Below are 25,315 nucleotides of genomic sequence, written 5' to 3' on the forward strand. Positions count from 1 at the left end.
GCTTCCCTACCACAGAGCGTGCCCCGAAGGATTTCGTGCTGTCCACCTCAACACTGTGCTGCCAGCCCAGGGAGGCTTTCTGCTAACCGTGAGTAAACTGATGAACTGTGTGTTATTATTTGGCCCCTCATCGATCCAGTGTGTACCTCACGTGTTCCCCCTGCGCTACTGGCTGGCTGCACACTCACTGAATGCTGTGTAAATACACTTATTGGCCAAAAAAATATAAAATAATGCACCCATATAGGATCGTCAAATGGCCGCAAGACTCGGCATTCAGTTATGTCTCATGCAGATATGTATGTATATGTATGTAGGTGTGGTCTGATTAGATACTGGGGGCATTGTAGTAGCCAATCTTAATAAAGCCCTAAGTTGGCGGTGGTTTTGCCAAAGTTACGAAGAGGCACATTTTTTCTGGAAGAGTAAAAATACTCCTCTTACCATTTTTGAGGAGTATTTTCAGCCAATGAGGAGTACGAAAGTTACAGTAATTCAAATAGTTAATACGAAGGCCTGTATAACATTAAGGGGTTGCTATTTATGCAGGGAAACCATTACTAGTACTCTAGAACTGTCTTCCATGCATAAATAGCAAATTTAGACAATTTTTTATTTAGCTGAGGTCACTGTTGGGCTGAGAGGGTCGGTACCACTGAGGACACTGTTTGGCTGAGGGGGTCGGCACCACTGAGGTCACTGTTGCTCTGAGGGGGTCGGCACCACTGAGGTCACTGTTGCTCTGAGGGGGTCGGCACCACTGAGGTCACTGTTGCTCTGAGGGGGTCGGCACCACTGAGGTCACTGTTGCTCTGAGGGGGTCGACACCACTGAGGTCACTGTTGGGCTGAGGGGGTCGGTACCACTGAGGACACTGTTTGGCTGAGGGGGTCGGCACCACTGAGGTCACCTTCTCTCGGGGGGGGCGGTGCCACTGAGGTCACTGTTGCTCTGAGGGGGTCGGCACCACTGAGGTCACTGTTGCTCTGAGGGGGTCGGCACCACTGAGGTCACTGTTGCTCTGAGGGGGTCGACACCACTGAGGTCACTGTTGCTCTGAGGGGGTCGGCACCACTGAGGTCACTGTTGCTCTGAGGGGGTTGGCACCACTGAGGTCACTGTTGCTCTGAGGGGGTCGGCACCACTGAGGTCACTGTTGCTCTGAGGGGGTCGGCACCACTGAGGTCACTGTTGCTCTGAGGGGGTCGGCACCACTGAAGTTACTGTTGCGCTGAGGGGTCGGCACCACTGAGGTTACTGTTGCTCTGAGGGGGTCGGCACCACTGAGGTCACTGTTGCAGTGATTTTATGAGGTTTAAAGGGTTTGTCCTAAGATCGATATTTAAAGAGGACCCCGCACCTCTCCGGATTTCTCTGTTTTGGAAACTACTTGCACCCCCCATGTAATAACAATCCTGGAGCCTCTATTCTTATGACTTTATGTTGCACAATTCCTCTTATTTCTGCTTTTAGTTATGAATGACTTGCTAGCAGTTTGCAGTGAAGGTCCAGATGGGGGTGTCACTGCACAGCCTGATATTCAATCAGTGCTGTCAACTGGTAACCCCCCGCTGGACCTTTATTGCAGGCTACTCGCAATTTGTTCATAAGTTCTAGTAGGAATAATAGAGGAATGGTACAATATAGAGTCACAAGAATTGATTCCCCAGAATTGTTATTGCATGGGAAATGCAAGTCGTTACTAAAACAGACATGTCCCCTTCAAGTACATGATCGCTGAGGGCCCCACCTTGGTTACCATGTTCTAGTATTCTCTGGGTCAAGTATGGATAGGTAAATAGTGTTGATCTTGGGACAACCCCTTAAATATTTGCTGCTGTTTGTGCCGCTGGTCACTGGGGTTTGCCATCCATCACGTGGCCATTGCTGCTCACCAAAGTTACTTCCTTGTAGAGGAGCTCTCAGGTGGGTATGTCGGTGCCACCGGGGCTGTTGGTAGACTCTGAAGAGACCTGAGGCACTGGCAGAGCAGGACACAGGCACAATGGATGGTGGTGGATGGTGGTGCATGCTGGTGCCAAGAACACAAGCGAAAGACCCGGGCACATACCTCTGGTGCCAGGTGCTCACACCACCACAGTCACATGTTGTGGATCTGGATGATGACATCACGCAGTGATAACCACCAGGCTCGCCTGTATATCTAGGGAGCAGCAACCTTCGGCACTCCAGCTGCTGTGAAACTACAACACCCAGCATGCACACTTGCTCAGTTGTTCTTGTAACTCCTAAAGAAGTGAAAGGAGGATACTGGGAGTTGCAGTTTCAGCACAGCTGGAGTGGCAGATGTTGCTGATCCCTGATCTAGAGGCTGTCATTTTGTGTTGTGCTTGATCTTGCTATAAAGAGGAGTTCGTCTTCCATGACCCATTGCATCTCATGCCACCAGATAATGCCACAAAATTGCCACCACCGCTGTGGTTATTGGATTATACAGATGGACTGTATGACCTGGAGGCTGTAAATGGCCACATGCAGTCCTTGTAGCACCATGTGTCGCCGCATTACAGAAGAAATCCTTATAGCGCACAATATCCCTAGTTCAGCGTCTGATGAAACATGCTGCAATTAATTATCCTTGATGGATTCATAGGAAAGTTGACAGGTGACCTAGGTAGAGGTCTACGGGTAACAGGTCGGTCCGTTATGGAGGTCTCCTGTTGGCGTGTCCAGCGCTGAGACCCTCGCTGACTTCCATGAGCAGGAGTCTGAAGCGCTCAGCCACTTTTCCTCACTGCTGAGCGCGGTAATGAAGTAGGTCCCCTAGACCTTCTATTGAGGCTGTCTTCAGTACTGCACTCAGCAGGGAGGAGAGACGGCGCTCGGCTGAGCGCTTCAGACTCATCACTATAGGGTAAAAACAAGGCGCTCAGACCACCACTAAATTTCCCAGCAAGGCCACTTACCCCGTCAGTGAGGATTGCGCACCTCCTTCCTCACTTCAGAGCGGTGTGCCATAAGCTCCGGCAGCCGCTCAAACTGACCAATAACAAAGCTCCTCACTGTAAGGAGCCTTGTTATTGGTTGTTTCAGGCAGCAGCAGCATCGCTGCGCTGCCTGTGCCGTTCACCGCGCTCACTGCGCTGATGAATAGCAGGGAAAAGTCTAAGGCGTATCGCTACGCCTTAGACTTTTTCCAGGTAGTAAAATGGCCTGAACAGGCGTCTATGACGCTTGTACAGGCGTTATTGCGACCTCTGGGCGCAGGCCTCTCCACAACTTTGGCGCATCTGCGCCAGTTCTAAAGGTAAGACAGCTTCCTAGCTGGCAAAACAGGCATAGAAAATGATGAATATGACAGGCCTGCTGTCCCTTCTCTGCCCACACCACACCCACAATTTTAGGAGGTTCTAGTCAAAATTGTCTTGCAATGACAAACCTGTACTGATATGGACTCAGACCATAAAGTGTCCATGTTCTTTTTGGGATCCCATGATGATTAGGTTGAGTATGGAGGTCTTGCAGTCAGTGCTTTAATCCTGCCTTTGCTATGGCGCGACACACTCCCCCAACTGCTGGTGTGATGATTTAGAGAGGCATCACATACAACAGCTGGTCACCCCTATTAGTGATATTAGGAACACTAACAGCTCAGCGATATGTGCAGAACATCCTGCAGCCACATGTGTTGCCTCTCATGGCAGGGCTTCCAACTGGCATTTTACAGCAGGATAATGCTCGCCCACACACAGAAAGGGTTCCCCAGGAATGTCTCTGCCAGATTGGAAAACTTCCTTGGCCTGCCTGATCTCCAGATTAATCACCAATTGAGCATTTATGGGACCAAGCGCCAGCTGAAACATCTGTGGGCAAATGTGTCACAGGATACCAAACGGCAGCTGTATGCCTCATGCCCACTGTATCTCATCTTCTATCCATGCTAGAGTACTAGAGTCCCTTTTCAGTTGTACAGTTTCCCCCAATACACTAATCCTTTTCACTATTAGATTGTAATCCCTTACATATATCATTACATTGACACATATAAAGATGTATTCGATTCCAACAACTACTTCTTAGTGCGTTATTTTTTTGGTCAATGAGTGTACAATCAGAAAGACCACATCTTTCTTCTCTATTCAGGGTCTCTGTCCTTTATTGCAGTTGGGATAATGCTGACATGCTCTGAGCTACAAAAGTATTTATTTAATTAAATCATAATAAATTGTCATGTTCTGAGAGGGTCCAACTGACCCTTAGAACATCTCACAATGAAGAATACACAGAGACATAACAGTGAGTAGGAAACTGGATCAGCAGGTAAGGAACCAGTGGCAAGAAATACCACTGGACCAAGTGCACGGTTTTAGTTGGGGCCAAACCCAAAGAGCAGAAACCCAGCAAGCCCCGTTCTTCACAGAGCCCCAGATGGTAGGGATGAACTTAGCCGAGGCTCACTGGTTACACCTCCAGGATGGTCCCAGTGCACTTGGCCACTTACCTGCTCAGACTGCTGAAAGAAACACCAGCATTCCACACAACAAAGACTGGAACCCAAGCACATGTACTGGAACCCAAACACTGCACAGGACACAGTACAAGCAACATACACTGGAACCAGCACACCAGTAACTGCCTTGACCCCATGCGGAAAGGATGCATGGCTGTCTTAGGAAGAGCTACTCACAGACTCGCTGTCCTCCCTCCGGAGAACCCAGGAACCCTCTCAGCAAAGGTACAGATTGGGGAATGTCTAGACTCCATGCAGGATGATACAAGGCAGTAACTGACCAGACACGGAACAACCAAGTAGACATGACACATACATGAAAATGTCTGGACTCCATGCAAGACGACTCATGGCAGTCACAGACCAAACACCAACCCGGAACATAAGAACCCACACCGGATACAGAACCAGGAAAGGCAGGAAGACCAGGTGACCTTGATGTCTTACTAGGTGGCCACAAAGACTGAGCAGAAGGAAACCCAGGTAAGGTGCATAGTTCCAGCACCCAACAAGGCTGGAGAACAACTGACTCCCTGGTTAACAGCAACATGATTAAATAGCACCTAGAGACCACACCCAGACCAAGACCTTAACCCCACAACAGGGAAAGGAACAAGCATACAAGGAGCAGTGCACACACAGGCTACCAAAACTACACATCGCCCCTGGGAACCAGCATACACGACATTAACTGCAGCCAGTATGCCAGAGCACAAAAGTGAGCAACATGGAACCCGTGTGACAGTGTCACAGTGTACCACACAGAGACCGTGACATAAATATTCATTATAGCTCACAGAACCATGGTACCTAATGGTCTTCTTTTCTATCGATCCAACCACCCCAAAATTAGCTGTGGGAGCTCCAAGGGGACTGAGACCAGCCCAAAACCAGGTACCAGATCAAAGACCTGAAATCTAATCTACACTTTGAGGAGGCACTGTTTCCAAGGCACTCCTTCCAAGGCTGTAGCATGGTCAGACCCCCTCAGTGGATAAGGCCTCTTTCACACGACCGTATGGCTTTTTCAGTATTTTGCGGTCCACAAAAAAAGGATCCGCAAAAAATACGGATGACATCCGTGTGCATTCCGTTTTTTGCGGAACGGAACATCTGGCCCCTAACAGAACAGTACTATCCTTGTCCATTATGTGGACAATAATAGGACATGTTCTATCTTTGAACGGAACGAAAATACGGAAACGGAAGGCATACGGAGTACCTTCCATTTTTTTTGCGGATCCATTGAAATGAATAGTTCCGTATACGATCCGTATATGAAACGCAAAAAAACGGAACGTAAACGGAAAAAAACAAACATTTGTGTGCAGAAGGCCTAAAGCAGATGTGATATTTCTGTTCTACTTTCCCACCGAAAATGATTTTCTTCTCATCACAGACTGTTATTGCTTTTAGCTGTACAGTAACACATACGGTATATGTTTAGCGTTTATGATTTTCATCCTATTTTCGGAGCCATCAGAATGTAGTTACACCCAAACAGAAGCACGGTCCAGGACATTCTTCTGTATGGTACTCAGTGTCATGTGATGTAACATTAAGGCTACTTTCACACTGGTGTTTCAGGGTTCGCCTGTGAGATCCGTTTCAAGGCTCTCACAAGCGGCCCCAAACGGATCAGTTTAGCCCCAATGCATTCTGAATGGATAAGGATCCGCTCGGAATGCATCAGTTTGGCTCTGTTCCGCCTCCATTCTGCTCTGGAGGCGGACACCAAAACGCTGCTTGCAGCGTTTTGGTGTCCGCCTGGCGGTGCGGAGCCGAACAGATCCGTCCTGACTTACAATGTAAGTCAATGGGGACAGATCCGTTTACCTTGACACAATATTGGTGCAATTGTAAATGGATCCGTCCGCCATTGACTTTCAATGTAAAGTCAGGAGTCCCTATTAATATACCATCAGATCGGAGTTTTCTCCAATCCGATGGTATATTTAAACTTGAAGTGTCCCCATCACCATGGGAACGCCTCTATGTTAGAATATACCATCGGATTTGAGTTAGATCGTGAAATGCATAGCAAGAACGGATCCATCTGTCCGTTTCTTTTTTTTCTTCACATTTTTAAAGGTCTGCGCATGCGCAGACCAGAAGGACGGACCTCGCATTGCGGTATTTTTAATGCCGGATCCGGCACTAATACATTCCTATGGGAAGAAAAATTGCATTCAGGCAAGTGTTCAGTTTTTTTGGCCGGAGAGAAAACCGTAGCATGCTGCGGTATTATCTCCGTTCTGAACAGTCAAAAAGACTGAACTGAAGACATCCTGATGCATTATGAACGGATTACTCTCCATTCAGAATGCATGAGGATAAAACTGATCAGTTATTTTCCGGTATAGAGCCCCTAGGACGGAACTCAATGCCGAAAAGAAAAACGCTAGTGTGAAAGTACCCTTAGATTGCCTGCAACTTGATAACCTTTGATGTTCTGGAGAAACAGTAGTGTCAGCATGGTCAAAAAGACTGAAGTGTGAATTACAGAGGAAAGAACCCAGTAGAATAGATCCTATTAGAAGAGTATTGTAGGCCACGGTCACAAAGAAAATGCTATGATGACATTATGACTACAATATCTGTATCTGATGAAATGTGAAACACAGTTTTGGTCTTCTACAAGAATTACAACTGGGTAAATGTAACCCCCACTGCCTGTGTTAAAACCATACTGCCTACCCTAAACAGTCCTTGTTATATAAATGGCTTCAAAGCAGGTGACAGCTAGACAGCAGGGAGACGTGGAGCACTGGATATGGTATTACAGTGAAGAGCACCAGGGAGCCCATTACTTGGGAGGATTTGGTGGGATTATTTGAGTGATATTTCAATTTTTGCTCTACCTGTCCCTCGTGTGTTTCCCCATGTGTAATGATATCTGAAATGCAGCAATTTCTCTAAACTATTTCTGGCATTCAGTCATTCAAGGGAAGGCTTTCAAAGAAAGGCGGCCTTTCCCCTGCTCCTCTCCATGTCCCTCTAACCCTACGGGAAGCAGACGCCTGCCCATTTCAGCGTGACGGCTTTCATAAGAAAGAACTCCCAGCTTCTGATCTGCTTTGAAGCCAAGTCTGGTTAGCAGGGGCATCTCAGCTTAACTGGAGAGGAAGACACCGCATTTCAGTGACTTATAGTAGATCTTTATATGCTGAGCAGAGGATCATTTTGTACAAGATGTATGTGAGATCCCACATATGGAACCCTAAACTTTGCTCAACCCATCATCTCCTGTGTATGCCTGATACTGCATGCAATATTAAATCATATTCACAAGAACACTAAACAAAAGATAATAAAAAGGGGTTTTGGTTCCTTCTAATTCTTCACACTTCAACTTTGCTGCTTAGGCTGCCCATAGATGTATCATTGTGATTGGTTACAATGCGATCAATTGTCTGTAGGATCGTTCATAAACACAATACGGTACCATTAGCAACAAAACAGACTAATCTGGTCAACTAGGGAGTTAGTAAAAAAAAAAAAAACTTTCAGTAGATTGGCTAACAATTGGGCGATCAAGCCATATTCTTGAAACCATGGCTGAAATTTTTCAACCTGACAGATCAAACTTTAAGCAAATAAAAGTCCACTGGTGGCCATTGCGTTAAATTTTAAAATAATGCTTGGCCTAAATAGCCATACTTACCTGCTCCGGATCCCTGCATGGCCGCAGCTGCATCTTCCCGTCGTGTGGATCAAAACATCCGGTGATTAAGAGGGGGCAGCCAATAGCAGGCCGTGAAGTGACCAGCCTCCTTAGCGTCCCCAGCGGATCCGTTCAGATAATATAAACGTCTGCATCAGAATGGATCCGTTTGTATTATCTTTAACAAAGCCAAGACGGATCCGTCTTGAGCACCATTGAAACTCAATAGTGTCATAGAACACGGATTCGTCCCCATTGACTTACATTATGTGTCAGAACGGATCCGATTATCTCAGCTTCATCAGACGAACACCAAAACGCTGCAAGCAGCGTATTGGTGTCCGCCTCCAAAGCGGAATGGAGACAGAACGGAGGCAAACTGATGCATTCTGAACGGATCCTTTTCCATTCTGAATGCATTAGGGCAAAACTGATCCGTTTTGGACTGCTTGTGAGAGCCCTGAACGGATCTCCCAAACGGAAAGCCAAAACGCCAGTGTAAAAGTAGCCTTAGTCAATGGGGACGGATCCGTTTTCTATGACAATGAAAAAACGGATCCGTCCTCCATTGACTTTCAATGGGGTTCAATACGGATCCGTCTTGGCTATGTTAGAGATAATACAAACGGATCCGTTCTGAATGGATGCAGACTTTTGTATTATCTGAACGGATCCATGACGAATCTGCACCAAGCAGGAGTGTGAAAGTAGCCTGAATCTAATGCACTGGAAGATCTGAAGGACCTGTGATGACATCACATGTCATGTGACCAGTAAACCAGGCAGTGGTTGAGAAGGACCTGCGATGATGTCACCATCATGTGACCAGTGCAGGAGAGGACAGCAGTGAAGAGGAGAAGTCCTGGGGGAAGAAGCTGTGGTGAGGTCTGTACATAAGGAGAGGTAAGTGAAGGGAGAGGCAGAGCAATGCTGGGAGTTGTGGTTATTTAACTGGGATTGTATGTTATGGCTTAAGGGAGGGATGTTATTTACACGGAACTGTGTGTTAGAGGTGGATGGGGAGGTGGTCATGTTATTTACATGTGACTGTATGTTGATGGTGTTATTTATCGTTATCGTGATACATTTCATAATATCATTATCGTGGGAATATTTTTGATATCGCCCAACACTAGGAGGGAGTAATGTTATTTACATGGGACTGTATGTCAGAGGGGTTTCGGGGAGGCAGTGATGTTATTTACATAGGACTGTATGTTGATGGCAGCTGTGGGAGGGAGTGATGTTATTTACATGGGACTGTATGTTGAAGGTGGCTGGTGGGGGGAATGATGTTATTTACATGGGACTGAATGTTGAGGGGGTGATGTTTACATAGGATTGCATGTTGAAGGCGGCTGGGGAGAAGGGTGATGCTATTTACATGGGACTCCTATTTACATTGGAGGGGGCTGTAGATAGAGAGGGATGTTATTTACATGGGACAGTATATTGGAGGAGGCTGGAGAAATCCTGTGATGTTATTTACATGGAACTCTATGGCAGTGCGAGGTAAATAGTGTTATTTACATGGGACTATATACTGGAGAGACTGAAGGGAGGAAAATAATGTTATTTACATGGGACTGTATTTTGGAGGGGGCAGTAGAGATGGTGCGATGTTATTTACATAGGACTGTATGGTGGAGGGATGAATATAACTATAGGAGGAACTATAAATACTGGGGACACTTCAGGGTGACCATTATAACAGTAGGGTGCAGTATAAATACTGGGGGCACTGTAGGGGATATTATAGGCATTCTTATTACTACTGGGGGCTCTATAGGAAGGACTAATAAATATGCCTTATCACTACTGAGGGGTCTGTAGAGAGCTTTATTATCACTGGGGGAACAATAGGGGCCCTTATTTCTACTGGGGGCTCTGTGAGGGTATTATTAATACTGGAGGGCTCTTATACTAATGGGGGCACTCTTGGGGAGCATTATCACAGTTGCGGGTACTGTAGGGGGCAGTATTACTAATGAGGGCATTCTAGAAGGGAATTACTATTGGTGGGACTTGGAAGATCACTATTACTATGGGGGGCACTCATTTTTCTTCAGGATAGTATTTGGGGGTATTGGGGAGCACAGCGAGCAGCAGGATAACACTGTGGGGACTTCAGGTTGGGGGATGATAATAGAAATGTGAGGAAGCTAAGATGTCTGTGTGTCACACTCTGCAGAAACGAGACACGGCTGAAAGAAGTTGTACGGATCAAATGGAGAAGATGATGGCAGAGAAGATCTACATCGGAGGAGACGTCACCTGGGAGGCCCTGGATGTGACAGGTATGTGCTGCTGTATAGCAAGTACAGCAAAATGCAGTGTGTGTGGGGAGGGGGGGAAGGCGACTTAGAGAACTGGGCCATATTCATTGAGGCTTGGGCCCCAGACCTTTTGAGACCCTAGCAATGCCCCTGGGTGGCAGTGATGTGAATTAACCATGTCCCTGCTGTCTGTACTTCCCCTGGATTGATCCTCTGCTGTGCATTTGCAAAACATTAAATTTACTGTTTAACGTGTGTGCTAGAGGAGGATCTGTCCGGCACAAACGCCTTGTTGGATGGTTCTACAGGTTATTATAAATGGCTCCCTATTTGGGAGCCATGGTCACCTACTACTATACTTTGAGATGAGTCACTGACCCCTCCCCCCCCCCCTTCAAGGGTCAATCCTAGAGCTAGCCCTTGTATTTTACTCTTGGCTGCTTCAGAAGCTGTTAACAATTAAAGATTTTTTTTTTCTGCAGTGAGAGGGAGAAAGAGAAAAATCTGAGGGAATACTAGGAGCAACCAACCCCCTCCATCTTCGCAGCTGAGATTTATGGCCAGCTGCACCAGGAGTGGAGATGGAAAAAAATAAATAAGCTGAAAGAAGAGGCCCAGGTACTTGCAGAGGGGGGAATAAGCTAGAATGTTCACAAGTATGTATGAACTAATACATTATATATATATATATATATATATATATATGGTCCATTCACACGTCCGCAACTGTTTTGCGGTCCGCAAATTGCGGATCCGCAAAACACAGACACTATAAAATAAATGCCTTTTCTTGTCCGTGTCTGCGGACAAGAATAGGACATGTTCTATTTTTTGGCGAGGACGCGGAACGGAAGTGCACTGTGTGCTGTCCGCATCTTTTGCGGCCCCATTGAAGATGAATGTGTCCGCACCCGTTCCGCAAAATTGCGGAACAGATGCAGACCCATTCTGTGGATGTGTGAATGGACCCTTAGTGTGCAACATTCAAATACCCGCAACATGCTATGAATACTATCCAGCAGTGCTAATCAGTCACCCTATTTCTTATTTTGCTCTACTATTAGGGTCTCTTGCACAGATGAATTAGACAAAAATAAATAAGCGCAAACATTTTTTTTTGCCATCTGCTCTTTTGTTTTTTTGCTGTGGTTTTTGGAGCTGTTTTTTGCACACAGTGGGAGGTCATTTTTAAAAGACAGTTGTTTTACGTTGGTCTTTGATATCCCTCAAGCCGCTGGAGTAGATTTCACTCGTCATTTATGCCATGAAATTCACATAAATGATCATGAATATGCTGAGGCCAATGGTGCCACCCAGTGGCGAGGGTACAAACACCACGTGCGCCCAAATTTAGGAGCAGTGGCGTCTAAAAAACTGGGTTTGTGACAATTTTTTTTACACCAGTTTCTGATACAGGGGGTCATAATAATGAACCCTCGCATGTCTTACTACTAGTGTTTTCTTTATGGTGGTTTTCTGTTATAGAGAAAGTGTTGGGAAAAGAAGCAAGTAACAGCATGCTAAGTTTTTGAAAATAAGCCAGAAAGACAAAAAATTGCCACGTAATTAACAAAAAAAATTCAGTAGCCAAAAATTGCTTGTGTGTCCTGTGTTTCATATTTTCCACAGACCTTTAGCTAACATCTGGAGCTGGCATTTTTACAGCAAAAAAAACCTGTAACAAATGCAAAAATTCTGAAAAATGCCAGCAAATACTATGGGGGTAATTTATGATCCAAATTATCTTTCTGGCATGCTTTTTTGCCAATGAATCTGCGACTTTTCCCCTCTCACGCCACTTTTACGAGGTGGTGGAAAAAGGGGTCGTGGCGTGTGCGGGCTGATAGGCCCGTCTGATTCATCATTTTCTAAGACTGTTTTTGGCGTAGAAAATGACTTAAATCTACCCCAGCAAGGGAGCTGGCATAGATTTAAAGGGAGTCTGTCACCTACCTGACCGGTTTCAAACAGGTGACATTGTTCAGTGGGGCACAAAGACATGATACAGATGTTACCCGTGTTTAGTTCTTCAGATGCTTCAAATCGCCCTAAAAGTCATTTTTATCATATGCAAATGAGCCGTCGCAAGTGCCCAGGGGCGGAGAGTTTTCTGAAAAGTGCCCAAGTTCCCCCGCCTCACTCGCGCCTAACTCCGCCCCTTAGTAAGCTCAGGCCAGCCCTGTGGCTCTGTGACATCATATTTCCCTATAGACTGTTCGGGCATCACTGCCGGGCCCGGGCATGCGCAGTGTTCTGCCCACTGTGGGCAGAGGGACAGGGAAATGGAGTGCGCATGCACCAGTTACTGGCGTGAAATTGGCGCATGCGCACTCCATATCCCTGTCCCTCTGCCCACAGTGGGCAGAACACTGCGCATGCCCGGGCCCGGCAGTGATGCCCGAACAGCCTACAGGGAAATATGATATCACAGAGCCACAGGGCTGGCCTGAGCTTACTAAGGGGCGGAGTTAGGCGCGAGTGAGGCAGAGGAACTTGGGCACTTTCAGAAAACTCTCCGCCCCTGGGCACTTGCGACGACTCATTAGCATATGATAAAAACAACTTTTTGGGCGATTTGAAGCATCTGAAGAACTAAACACGGGTAACATCTGTGTCATGTCTTTGTGCCCCACTGAACAATGTCACCTGTTTGAAACCGGTCAGGTAGGTGACAGACTCCCTTTAAGCAAGTTGCAAGGCCAGCCGGCATCTCTACATAACTTAGGCACATCAAGCACCAGCGTTTTTAAAATAAAGGAGAACATGGTAAACCAGCACAAGGAACTGTTCAAATTCGAATCCAGGATCCCAGTACCACAAGGTAACATTGCTAACCACTGGGCTACCCTACATATATCTCAGCTGTAAGGTGGGATGCAGAAAAGTGAATGCCTTCACATGTGCCATTCTTTTGAAAGGGACTTTCGGAAATCTATGTGCCTGCCACCAAAAAAAAAACATTCAATTGAATGGAACGGATTTTCAGCCGCAGAAATCTCTGCAACAAAACCTGCCAAGTGGGAAGGCCCCCGAATACAGATATCTCGGACACATTTTTGTATGTTGGTGACAGTCAGAGCAAGCCCTGTCCTGAGCTAACAGAAACAAGCTGATTCCATGAAAGACCCCATATCATTTTTAAGATTTGGCAGAATAAATGAATCCAACAATCGTTTGGTTACAGCTTTGTGCCATCTATAGGTCTCAGCACAATGTTCTTACAATAATCCAGGGTTGGAAAAGACAAAGAAGCACCAAGAACAGCAATTGTCTAGCGTGTCTGAGGTTTAAATATTGTACTGAAATAATAATGTCAGAGTTCGAGATTGTAGAATTAGCATTTAACCTCACGCTGCACTCATTAACCCCTCTGATGCGTAACGGCAAGAGGATACAAAGCAAAGCAGAAGAAGAGAGACAGCAAAAAAGTCCTCCCTATCTCCAAGCTTACTGTCCCTGTGCTTGTGAAGCTCAGACAAGCACCGTCTGATAATCCTGTTTGGAGAGGTCTCCTGCTTGCTGATATATACCCTTTGGGATACAAGAGGGCTTAGCACTGCTTGATTTAGACTACATGGCCAGTGTTTAAATGCTTCACTTGCTGAGGAAAAAACACAGCTTAATACAGCTGTCTCCAATCCTGTCAAACAGCATTTGAGCAATGTGAGCGTGGACATGAAAGTATGTCTTCAAATATAATGTATTAAAAGTAACACCACAATGTAACGTTTCAGTCAGATTGATATAAATGTACTTACTGGTACATACAATAGGTATTTTTACAGGAAAAAACTTTGGCTACGTATATAAGGCTGCTTTCACACACTCGTGTGGGGCCCATAAAATACAGTCAATGTGATGGCGAGTATGGGACAATAGACCCGTGGCCAGGTTGGAACTCACAGCATCCTAAATCAGTATGATGTGGTGAGTTCAGCTCAAGCGAGCCGCAGTCGGTCCGGGAAATATGGAAAAACACACAGCCATGTGAAAGCAGCCCAAGACTTGAACTGGTATTCTTCTTTAGGCCTCATTCACACTTCCGTATAACGGATCTGTATTGATTGTGGCTTTTCGTTAAAGAAAGTTGGTGGTTTTGCTGACATTTCCATTTTTATGTATAGTTTTTCAATACTCTGCATGTTCCAACGGATCTATCAAAGGCTTGAATTTAAAATGTCTGTTCTATTTTTGCATATTTCACAGGTGAGCATGTTTTTTCAGTTTTTTAACCATCAGTTTTACAGTATTTGAACAAAAATGGTAAATCAGATGAACATATTGCGCATCTGTATTGGATTCGTACTTTCATACGGAAGTGTGAAGGGGTCCTTATTGTGCAGGAGGCTGTACAGAGTACCTCTGGGCCATTACAAGCTGATGTTAATTGTAAAATAACATTTTGCACGATACATACATCAGAGAAAGGGGCACACGTTTTTCAAAAAGGGGTGGCATTTGGATATTGGCGTGGATTAAGGCATTCTTACTCAGAAGCTGTTGTGCCTGAGGCCAAACAAGTAGATCATAGACTTTGAGACATGAAAGAAATGCTTGACTTTCTTTCAGTTTCAATTAAAGACCAAATTGTTATAATTTTCATTGACAATGGAAGCCAGTGCAGCAAGGTATGTAGTCCATCTTGTCCAAACATGTGTCTATCTATCTTAAAGGTGAAGTCCCAAAAGGCTTAGTATCCCAAGTTGCCTAATGCTGAACCCCAATTTTCCACAATAAAACATTTCTAAGCTAACTTATTGCTTATTAAGTATTTTCCATCGTCAATAACTACTACTGGTTTCATGAGTGGAGCCTCCCTATCCTGTTCCCTCTCTGGCCCCTATGTGATTTATTACCTGTGACCACAATAGTTTGATCTATTAGAAAAAGAGACTCCATGGTCACTGAAGCCATCACTAATATCACTTTATTGACAGATGCAGTCAGGGGAACATTATTTGGAATAAAAGAAAGCATCATACAGGCAACTGAGAGATCATGTTACATGGCATTTTATATTTTTCAGCGTGGTCAAACATTGCCCTGATATTGAACTCATAGTAAAATGAAAACTCCCACAGCAACAGTAAATACAATAGAATAACCCTTTTCTCCCCTGCCACTCTCACCCCCCACCGGTGTTTGTTTGCCTTGGTGCAGGAGCCCCATACACACCATGTCACATATGCTGGCACTAACTGACCTCAGCAATCAAGCACTGGAGACTGCTGAGGTGAGTGACTGGTTCCACATGTTTGTGTATGGGATGTCAATGCTGCAGCCAGGAGGATGATGCCAGCGCTGCGGGATCAGAAACAACAGGGGGGAAAAATTGCAAATTTCACATCTATTGTTGCTATGGGGGGGGAGTTAGAAGGGTTGTCCGAGAATCAAAACTTCTAGTCAATGGGAACTGGACCACTCTAAGAGAACCTTGTTGTGGACACTAGCAAATCCATATAATAATCTGATAGTTTTCAAACCTGTATAATCTACTGCATCAGGCCAGGGCTTATAAAGATTGTCTTATAATGTAAGAGGTTGCTACCAAGCACTCCCTTTTTCTTAGTTTAAAGAGGACTTTCAGTTTCCAACAACATCCTTTAAAATAATCATTTATGAAGGTAGCTGTCATTCTGTAATGTGGTTCTTTTACCTATCTTCCTTTTAGGCATTGGTCACAATGCACGCAATTGGTCAGCTCTTTCTTATTTCCTGTGATGTTATGTCCATAGGCGTGTATATGCAACTAGCTGGTGGGAGGAGCTATACAGTAGCTGGGTGTTATTAAGGGAGTTGCTGGAGATCGGGTAGATGAAGGAGAAGTGCATGATAGGTTTGGTTGGATACAGCAACAGAAAGTACTACACACAGGATGTAATAAACCAGTGATTTGTTTACATAGTGAAGACTGGTCAGGAAAGTCCAAACTGAAGAAGAGAAAAAGTATGGGAAATATGTACATGAGGTGCGCAAATACATGAGCATATCTATAATAAACTATAATAATCCCGGAATACCCCTTTAAGGCTTACTGACACAACTCCTGGACCTCTTGCAGTTCATCAGAACCAGAGCTAGAGCCCCATAAAAGCCTATAGTACACTCACTCCGAATCTGATAAACCACAGGAGGGCCAGATCTTGCATCCATAATTCAGGCACAAGCAAGCATCCATGTGTGAAAGCGGCCTATTACTTAGTAAATCATTTGCCACTTGCTTGCTATGTCAAGATAACTATTCAAATTATCAGACTACAGTAGCACAATAACCATGTCATAATGACAAACAGTATGAGACAAAACCTAGATTAATATAAAACTTTTAGGGGGGAGAGTTATCAAGTTTCTACACCAGTTTTCTGGTGTATAAAAGTTGCACATTTTGGTGCAACTTCTAGTTTGCAAAATAATTTGCCATTATTTTAGCTTTTTCCAACACACTTGACACTTTCCCAAAAAGTAGGCAAGGTGTTAGTGGGAGGAGGCGGGTTGCAGGCGGGATATCCGTGGCCCAACTCATTTAACATGTGTGCCAGAAAATTGGTGTACATTACACCAGAAATCTAGTCCCAGCTGCAGTACATTTCATTTCTTATGCACATGCGTTCCTGTGTTAATTACCCCCCTCACACACACTAAATCCTACATTACATTGTTTAAAAAAGTTGTCCAGTCGATATATTTTTTAAAAGGGTCAGAATGTCACTCCCGGATCCCTGTTCATCTCACTCTATCAACACAATGAAATGACAGATAAACCAATAATTGACTAAGGCTGCGGCAAGTGATTGGTTGAGCGGTCATTTCCTGTGTGTTGGTAGCGACTTGGAAGTAGAGACTAGGGAGGATAGGGTAAGTGTTGGAACAGGGACACAATAAGGTGTGTATGATTTTTTTTATAGCATACAACCCAAAAAAAATGTTATTAGCTGGACAACCTCTTCAGCATTCAGAGAGACACCTGGTCCTCTGTTACTTTTCTCTTATTCGTCAGTGTAAAGGCGAATCTTCCATGATATAATCCTTGGCGTGATATTGAAGAATGTCAGAAGATCAAAAATGATAGGCTGGAGTGCATGAGCAGAGTGCCTGTTAAGAATGAAGGTCCCCTAGTGCTCCTAAGGTCCTTTTGCTGGTCACTGAGAACATACATACTGTAACTCTCTAGTGATACTATTTAAATATGAGAACTAGTTTGAGATTAGGCATATATACAGCAAATAATTCTTGTGATTTATCTGTAAATCCCCATCACAGAGACAAGAGGCTAAGAGGTTAATATTCTTTTGATCTCATCTCATGTCTACACTGTGCACTTTCTTCTAGTAAAGTGGCAATATGGAACCATATTTACTGCAGCTTGTGCAGGAAAGAACAGTAGACAGACGTTCCAAGCAGAGACCGCTTCTCTATATCGATTGTTGGCACACAGGCTTATTCAGCAACCAGAAAGTCTACATGAAGATAAGCTTGTGGGATGGTTTGGAAAGGCTTTCCCTTCAATAAACTATGCAGTAAACAAGCAAAGGGTTAGTGGCACCTGTCTATTGCGTGTTAATAGACTGCAAAGGGAAGGAAAATGGGAATCCCCAAAGTGAATCCATCCATTAAAGCATAAAGGCAATAATCCTCTTTGATTATATGTCATAAGATGGCAGAATATCTATATGTTTACTACTACATTTTTATAAACCTTTTATAACATCAGGTATTTTCATTGGTTATATTATATCTCAGCATTTACTTTTTGGCACATGGCCTACTAACATTGGTTATTTTAAATCTGGAGTTCTGGACCCATTTTTTGGTACATGGCCTACTAACATTGGTTATTTTAGATCTGGACACATTTTTTGGTGCAACGTCTATTAAAGGGGCTCTGCAGTTTGTTTAAACTGATGATCTATCCCCTGGATAGATCATCAGCATCTGACGGGCGGGGGTCCGACACCCGGGACCACTGCCGATCAGCTGTTTGAGAAGGCAGCGGCGCTCCAGCAGCGCCGAAGCCTTCTCACTGTTTACCGCTGGCCCAGTGACGTCACGACTTGTATCAACTGGCCTGGGCGCGGCTAAGCTCCGTTCACTTGAATGGAGCTTAGCCCCGCCCAGGCCAGTTGATACTAGTTGTGACGTCACTGGGCCAGCAGTAAACAGTGAGAAGGCCACGGCATTGCTGGAGCGCCGATGCCTTCTCAAACAGCTGATCGGTTGGGGTCCCGGGTGTCGGACCCCCGCCGGTCAAATGCTGATGATCTATCCAGAGGATAGATCATCAGTTTAAACAAACTGCAGAACCCCTTTAACATTGGTCATTTTAGACCTAGACACAATTTTGGTACATGGTCTACCACCATTGGTTATTTTAGGTCTGGACACATTTGTTTTGGTACATGGTCTACTACCATTGGCTATTTTAGATCTGGACACATTTGTTTTGGTACATGGTCTACTACCATTGGTTATTTTAGATCTGGACACATTTGTTTTGGTACATGGTCTACTACCATTGGTTATTTTAGATCTGGACTCATTTGTTTTGGTACATGGTCTACTACCATTCGTTATTTTAGATCTGGACACATTTGTTTTGGTACATGGTCTACTACCATTGGTTATTTTAGATCTGGACACATTTGTTTTGGTACATGGTCTACTACCATGGGTTATTTTAGATCTGGACTCATTTGTTTTGGTACATGGTCTACTACAATTCATTATTTTAGATCTGGACACATTTGTTTTGGTACATGGTCTACTACCATTGGTTATTTTAGATCTAGACTCATTTGTTTTGGTACATGGCCTACTACCATTCGTTATTTTAGATCTGGACACATTTGTTTTGGTACATGGTCTACTACCATTGGTTATTTTAGATTTGGACACATTTGTTTTGGTACATGGTCTACTACCATTGGTTATTTTAAATCTGGACACATTTTCTGGTACATGGTTTACTTTTTCTGTTCGCAAAACATTGAAGCAATAATCTCAACATCCACTTTGTATCAAAATATACTTCTAATATCACTGCAATATATTTGGAAGGGCAGATTATGTTTGAAAAATGTTTTAAGTACAAATCTATATAAATTGTAATTCCAATCACACTATATTCTTTAACCCCTTAATTTTTCCTCCCCACGTTCCAATAGCCATTCCTTTTTTTTTTTTTTTTTTTCTTCACATAGCCATATGACGCAGGGAGATGCAGCAGAGGCCGTGCGGGGATCAGGAGTGACATGTGTCCATCAAGTTCAACCAAGGGATACATGAGGATGTGAATTTTAGAAAAAGGAGAGTGAGACCCAGATTTCTACACATTTTCAAAAGTATTGGTGTTATTTATTTTGAAGAATTCATCTAAACCGTTTTTAAAACTGTCCACTGTTCCAGCTGTGACCACGTCCGAAGGTAGTCCATTCCACATATTCACAGATCTTACAGTAAAGAAGCCTTGCCGCCTCTGGAGACTATACTTTTTTTCCTCCAGACATTGGCCGTGCCCCTTGTCTTTTTCAGGGATTTTACATAGAATAGCTTTTCACCACATCCCTAAATGGTGATATTAACATAATGGCTTCCGTCACAGAAAGGATGGATATACTGTAGTAGTTTTAAAAATCTGCTATATTTGAAATGATATACATACATATTTCATTGCATTTTAATATTAGCATAGAAAAATTTCTGTTACCTGAAAAAACCCTGGGGGCATGGGTCCTCCTGGCATTCCATCATTTGGAGGCATGTTGCCCATCACAGGACTGGGAGCAGCAGCTGCACTCTGTAGCAAAAAAAAAAAGACCGCATTAACATGATGTCTCTTACCAAGAGAAGTTACTTGATGAGTGTAGATGACCAAAGCCTTCAGTTCTGTATCACTTTTTCATCACTCAGAACAATGGAGTACAACAGGGAAATAAAGGTCCTACTGCAAAATTACACTGAAGCCCATTTCATTTCTTGGACTGGATTGCTTGATGGTTATCCAACTACCCACTATCTCCTTCCTATCCTTTTTAGGAGACAGGTTTGACATAACCTCCATGACTTGGTTCCTCATGCAGTTGTTTTCTAATCTTGAACACAGAGGACAGGCCCAACCTACAGTGGGCACACTGCTCCCCATAGCAACCACATGGGCTACCTCTATGGTAAGGTAGTTATTTTGGTATTACAATATCCAAAAGTTAATGGCCCTTATGTATGTATGTGATTAGGCCTAGGTCTTATTGTCAAATGTGCCAAAATCTGGTGCAATTTGGCACATTTGGTTTTAGAAAATATCCAGTGCACCTAGCTTACTAAGTGGGTGTAGATAAATAGTAAAGGAGTTATGACTTAATGTGAAAGAGGACAAGAGTTAAGATGCAACATATTGCACCAAAATTGCTCCACAAAATTCTGTTGCAAAGTAAGCCAATCAATACAGGGTATATAGTTAAACAAAGGTGTCTTGCCAAATGCCAAATTTATCATCCTGCCTGAGCTAATGTGTTTTATCTGGCACATGTCTATATAACCAATCTAAGTTTACTCCATCTACAGGATTAGTAAATCTGCCCCAGTGTGTGTAATGCTACACACTGAATGACTGCTTCTACAGAACAGTTGTGGTATTTTGTCCTTTGGTGTGAGAAAAATGCTTCCAAGCCTTGGACACAGACTTGGTTATGGATTTGTTATGGATTGTGCCCTCTGCACTGCTAAGAGTGAAATGGTCATGCGATGCAAGGGGAGCAGATCTTCGCTGTGCCAGCGACTGGCTGCAGTGGCGTCAAACAGAAAGTTTATATATAAGGAGTGCAGTGGAGCAGACGAGGAGCAAAGGAGCTGGGACCCAGCACCAGGAAGCAGGTAAGTATGCTTCCATTTAAAAAGTTGCATCACCCCTTTAAACATACCGCTATTATCAGAAATGCTCCTTTTAGTTGTCTTACTTGTCTGCCAATAATCCGTGGGTCTGCAGCCTGTTAATAAATCTATAGGGGATTTCCTTGCAGGCCTGGGTGTTATAGGAGCATTCCAGTTGCTAAAAGGAACAGTTCCAATAATAACAATATTTTAGGGAGGATCTGTCTAACCAGTTTCCTAACATAGTTTGTTAGGTGGAAATTTGTAACCATCCCTACAGCTCTACGATGACAAAGCTTTGAATCCAAAAAGTTGCCAAAGCTCTATATACATTACTTTTGTCCTATAATAGAGAGCTAAGCTGTGAGGGTGACACAATGTATTACCTATACACAATACATTTCTATAGTGTTGTATGCACAGTATAATGTTACATACAGTGAAGTCACTTGTTTTTAGGTTATTTTACGACTATCTCACTGCAGACTATAAGTAGTTTGAGAAGTCTGGTGACTGTAATAACCTAATTCTCTCCTGTCACTTATTGTCTGCATGGCAGCTGCATCTTCTCCTCCAAGGCTGCCAATTCCAGGCTGTCAAATCATGGCTTTATAACAGCCATCCTAAACTGCTAGTTCAGGTAATCGAAGGGTTACAGCACGCGGAGACAGGATATTTTATTTAAGCATATCTTTCAGCTGAAGACATCCTCTCTAGGGGAAACCATTTGGCACGCTCCTAACTGCTGAAGGGCGGAAGTGTTTAACCAAAGTTGTGTCTTGTTACTATGACAACAACCGACTTCCAACCGTTTATCAAACTTGGCACAGAAATCACATTCCCTCAACAGCAAGCACTATCATTGAAGACAGTGCGCTTCGCTCTGTATGAGAGTTACTCGCCTCTGAAGTGGGCAGGGCACATGGCATATGGTGTACTTACACAAGAATACTTTGTTTTCCAGAACTTTTGAGTCATTGCACTTTGTTCGAGGCATAGTTTGAAGCTATGGTCCTTTGCTAAATCCATGCCTTCTAATTGCCCTACTGCCACTTGGAATTACTTCACCCTATATAAGAGATTATCTACATGGCATAGGGAGAGGACTAAGGCTGGGTTCACACAGGCGAGATTTCCGCACGGGTGCAATGCGTGACGTGAACGCATTGCACCCGCACTGAATCCGGACCCATTCATTTCCATGGGGCTATGCACATGAGCGGTGATTTTCACGCATCACTTGTGCGTTGCATGAAAATCGCAGCATGCTCTATACTGTGCGTTTTTCACGCAACGCAGGCCCCATAGAAGTGAATGGGGCTGCGTGAAAATCGCAAGCATCCGCAAGCAAGTGCAGATGCGGTGCGATTTTCAAGCATGGTTGCTAAGATGAAAGTCTATTCACTGTATTATTTTCCATTATAACATGGTTAACAGCATTCTTTAATAAAGAATGCTTAGTAGAAGGTCAATTGAGGGTTAAAAAAAAAAAATTATTACTCACCTCCTCCAATTGATCGCGTAGCTGCCGGTCTCCTGTTCTTTCTTCAGGACCTGTCAAAGGACTTGTGGTGACATCACTGTGCTCATCACATGCTACATCAAATGATACATCACCATGGTGATGGACCATGTGATGAGCTCAGTGACGTCACCACAGGTCCTTTGACAGGTCCTGAAGAAAGAACAGGAGACCGGCAGTTACGCGATCAATTGGAGGAGGTGAGTTAATTTTTTAATTTTTTTTTAACCCTCAATTGACCTTCTACTAAGCAATCTGTATTAAAGAATGCTATTATTTTCCCTTATAACCATGTTATAAGGGAAAATAATACAATTTACAGAATACTGAACCCAAACCCGAACTTCTGTGAAGAAGTCCGGGTTCGGGTCTGGGTACCAAACATGCCGATTTTTCTCATGCAAAACGCAATAAAACGCTTTGCACTCGCGGGGAAAAATCGCACATGTTCCCGCAACACACCCGCATCTTTTCCCGCAACGCCCGTGTGAACCCAGCCTAAGGGATCTCTCAGTGACATTAGCAGATCACATAGGATGATGGACATGTGCTGTTGTTCTTCTGTTGTCACCCAATGGCTGCATGGACTGTTGCTATGCAACGGCCCCAGCAAATTCCAGTAGATGCCTCATTATGTGTAAAGTCAAAACAGCACTGGCTTCAGACAACATGATTTCAGGTAAGAACTATCATGAAAATTCAGAGTTTCCATTCAATACTGAAAGGGAGTCTGTCACCAAGAAAGTCACTGTTCAACTAGGTACAGTGCCTTGTAGGGAATATAACGATACCTTTCACCTAGTGATCTACTGCTTCATTCTCGAGAAAAACTACTTTTAATCTTTATACAAATGTGCTAAGTGCACCGAGGGTGAGTCCAACCCTTGAGTCACGGCCTGCCCTGTGAGTGATCTGAGAAGATCTGTCAGATTTGCTGCACGTTAATCTATCTGACAGATTGCTTTGTTGTGGCTTTGGGCAGGATCCCACCCCCTCACAGGTTCTGCTCATTAGTTAGTTAGTGATGCTATTTATACCTGCCTCTCACTATAGCCCTTGCGGTTTATAGTTTCTCCTGGAGTTCTCTGCTGGTGTTTGGTGGATCTCCTTCTCCCAGTTCGTCTTCAGTTAAGCCCTCCTTCCTTCCCTTCTGTTGTTTGTACTGGCTAGGCCTTACGTAGACGCTGGTTCCTTCATCTTGTGAAAGGAATTGGTTGTCTCATCTCCTGCTCCCTAGCTGAGGGTTTGTGTCAGTTGCAGCAGAGCTTATGTTCGAGTGCATGAACACTTCTACCATCGAGATTTATTAATGTTGGTAGCAGTCAGGGAAAGGCTCAGGGATTGTCAGGAGGTGACCTTTCCCTGTTCCCTAGCTGTGGGGCCTAGCCTGCTGTTTTGTTTAATTTTGATGTGTTTGGTTTGCTTCCTTTCCCTCAACTTCTGTGACATTATAAACCGCCAATATACCGTCATTTTTTTTCCCTTGCTCCGTGCAAAATGGAAGCTGTTGATACTCTGGTTGATCGCATGCAGAAATTATCTTGGAAGGTAGCAGACCTACGTAATTCAGTTGCACTGTGTCAGGGATCTCTGGCGTCTGGCGCCGCTGGTGGCCTTGAACCAAAGGTCGCTCTCCCAGATAGGTTTTCCGGGGGAAGTGATAACTTTGTTCGGTTCAGTTCAGGGAGTCTTGTAAATTATATGGGTGACTGACTCGGAGTGGAATGACCCTGCACTCCATAGTCAGTTCTGTCAGGGGCTGTCTCAGAAACTAAAAGACGCCCTTGCGTTTCATGAAAATCCAGATTCTGAGGTAGAAATGCAAGGTTCCCCTCAGGCAGGAGGCACTGTCATTTGGGGAATCTGTCCCTCCTGTCCCTCGGGGTACAGTGACACTTGAACCAGGGACTGGAGAGGAACCTATGCAGTTAGGTCAGGTCTCTTCTTGCTTTGGTAATAGGAACTCTAGATTACAGAGAAGACTGTTATTTCTGGAATAAAGAAGGACATTTCGTTAATGTGTGTCCTTTTATTAAGCCTCAAAGTGGTAATGAAAAACAAAAGGGGGGTTCTTTAAAAAAAAAGTTCCCTTACTCTTTGTAGCGTGAATGAAGAGTCAGAACAGGTATATTTGTATTCTACCTGCGGTACCCGATTCCTCCTGCCTGCTATGGTGGCGCTAGACTCTGAAAATATTGAATTAGAAATATTTGTTGACAGTGGCGCAGGGTTTAATCTTGTTGTTTATCAATTTGTCATGGTTTTAGAACTAGCGCATTAAGCAAAGAGATATCAGTGTTTGCTATAGATTCCGCTCCTCTCAAAAATGTCTAACTCATATTGTGAAGGATATTCATTTGAGGTTGGGTGATTCTCATGTTGAATCCATTTCTTGTTTTGTTCTTAAAGGTTTGCCTGCTCTGCTGGTTCTGGGTTTACCATGGTTGACCAAACATAATCCTACCATTGATTGGCAAACTAGACAAATCAGTAATTGGAGTGATTTTTGTATGGACAAC

The 25,315-nt window shown here is 44.1% G+C and overlaps 1 protein-coding gene across 1 annotated transcript in view; it reads right to left on the reverse strand.

Moving 5' to 3' along the window:
* SSBP4 (single stranded DNA binding protein 4) overlaps positions 1-25,315 on the reverse strand; it is a 468,852-nt gene that overhangs the window by 116,467 nt on the left and 327,070 nt on the right. Inside the window, exon 5 of the mRNA XM_040417640.1 lies at positions 20,115-20,204. Within this exon, the coding sequence (XP_040273574.1) occupies positions 20,115-20,204 (90 nt within the window). The remainder of the gene's footprint in view (positions 1-20,114; positions 20,205-25,315) is intronic.

The sequence above is a fragment of the Bufo bufo genome, chromosome 2, assembly GCF_905171765.1.
Source record: "Bufo bufo chromosome 2, aBufBuf1.1, whole genome shotgun sequence".
Classification (NCBI taxonomy): Eukaryota; Metazoa; Chordata; class Amphibia; order Anura; family Bufonidae; genus Bufo; species Bufo bufo.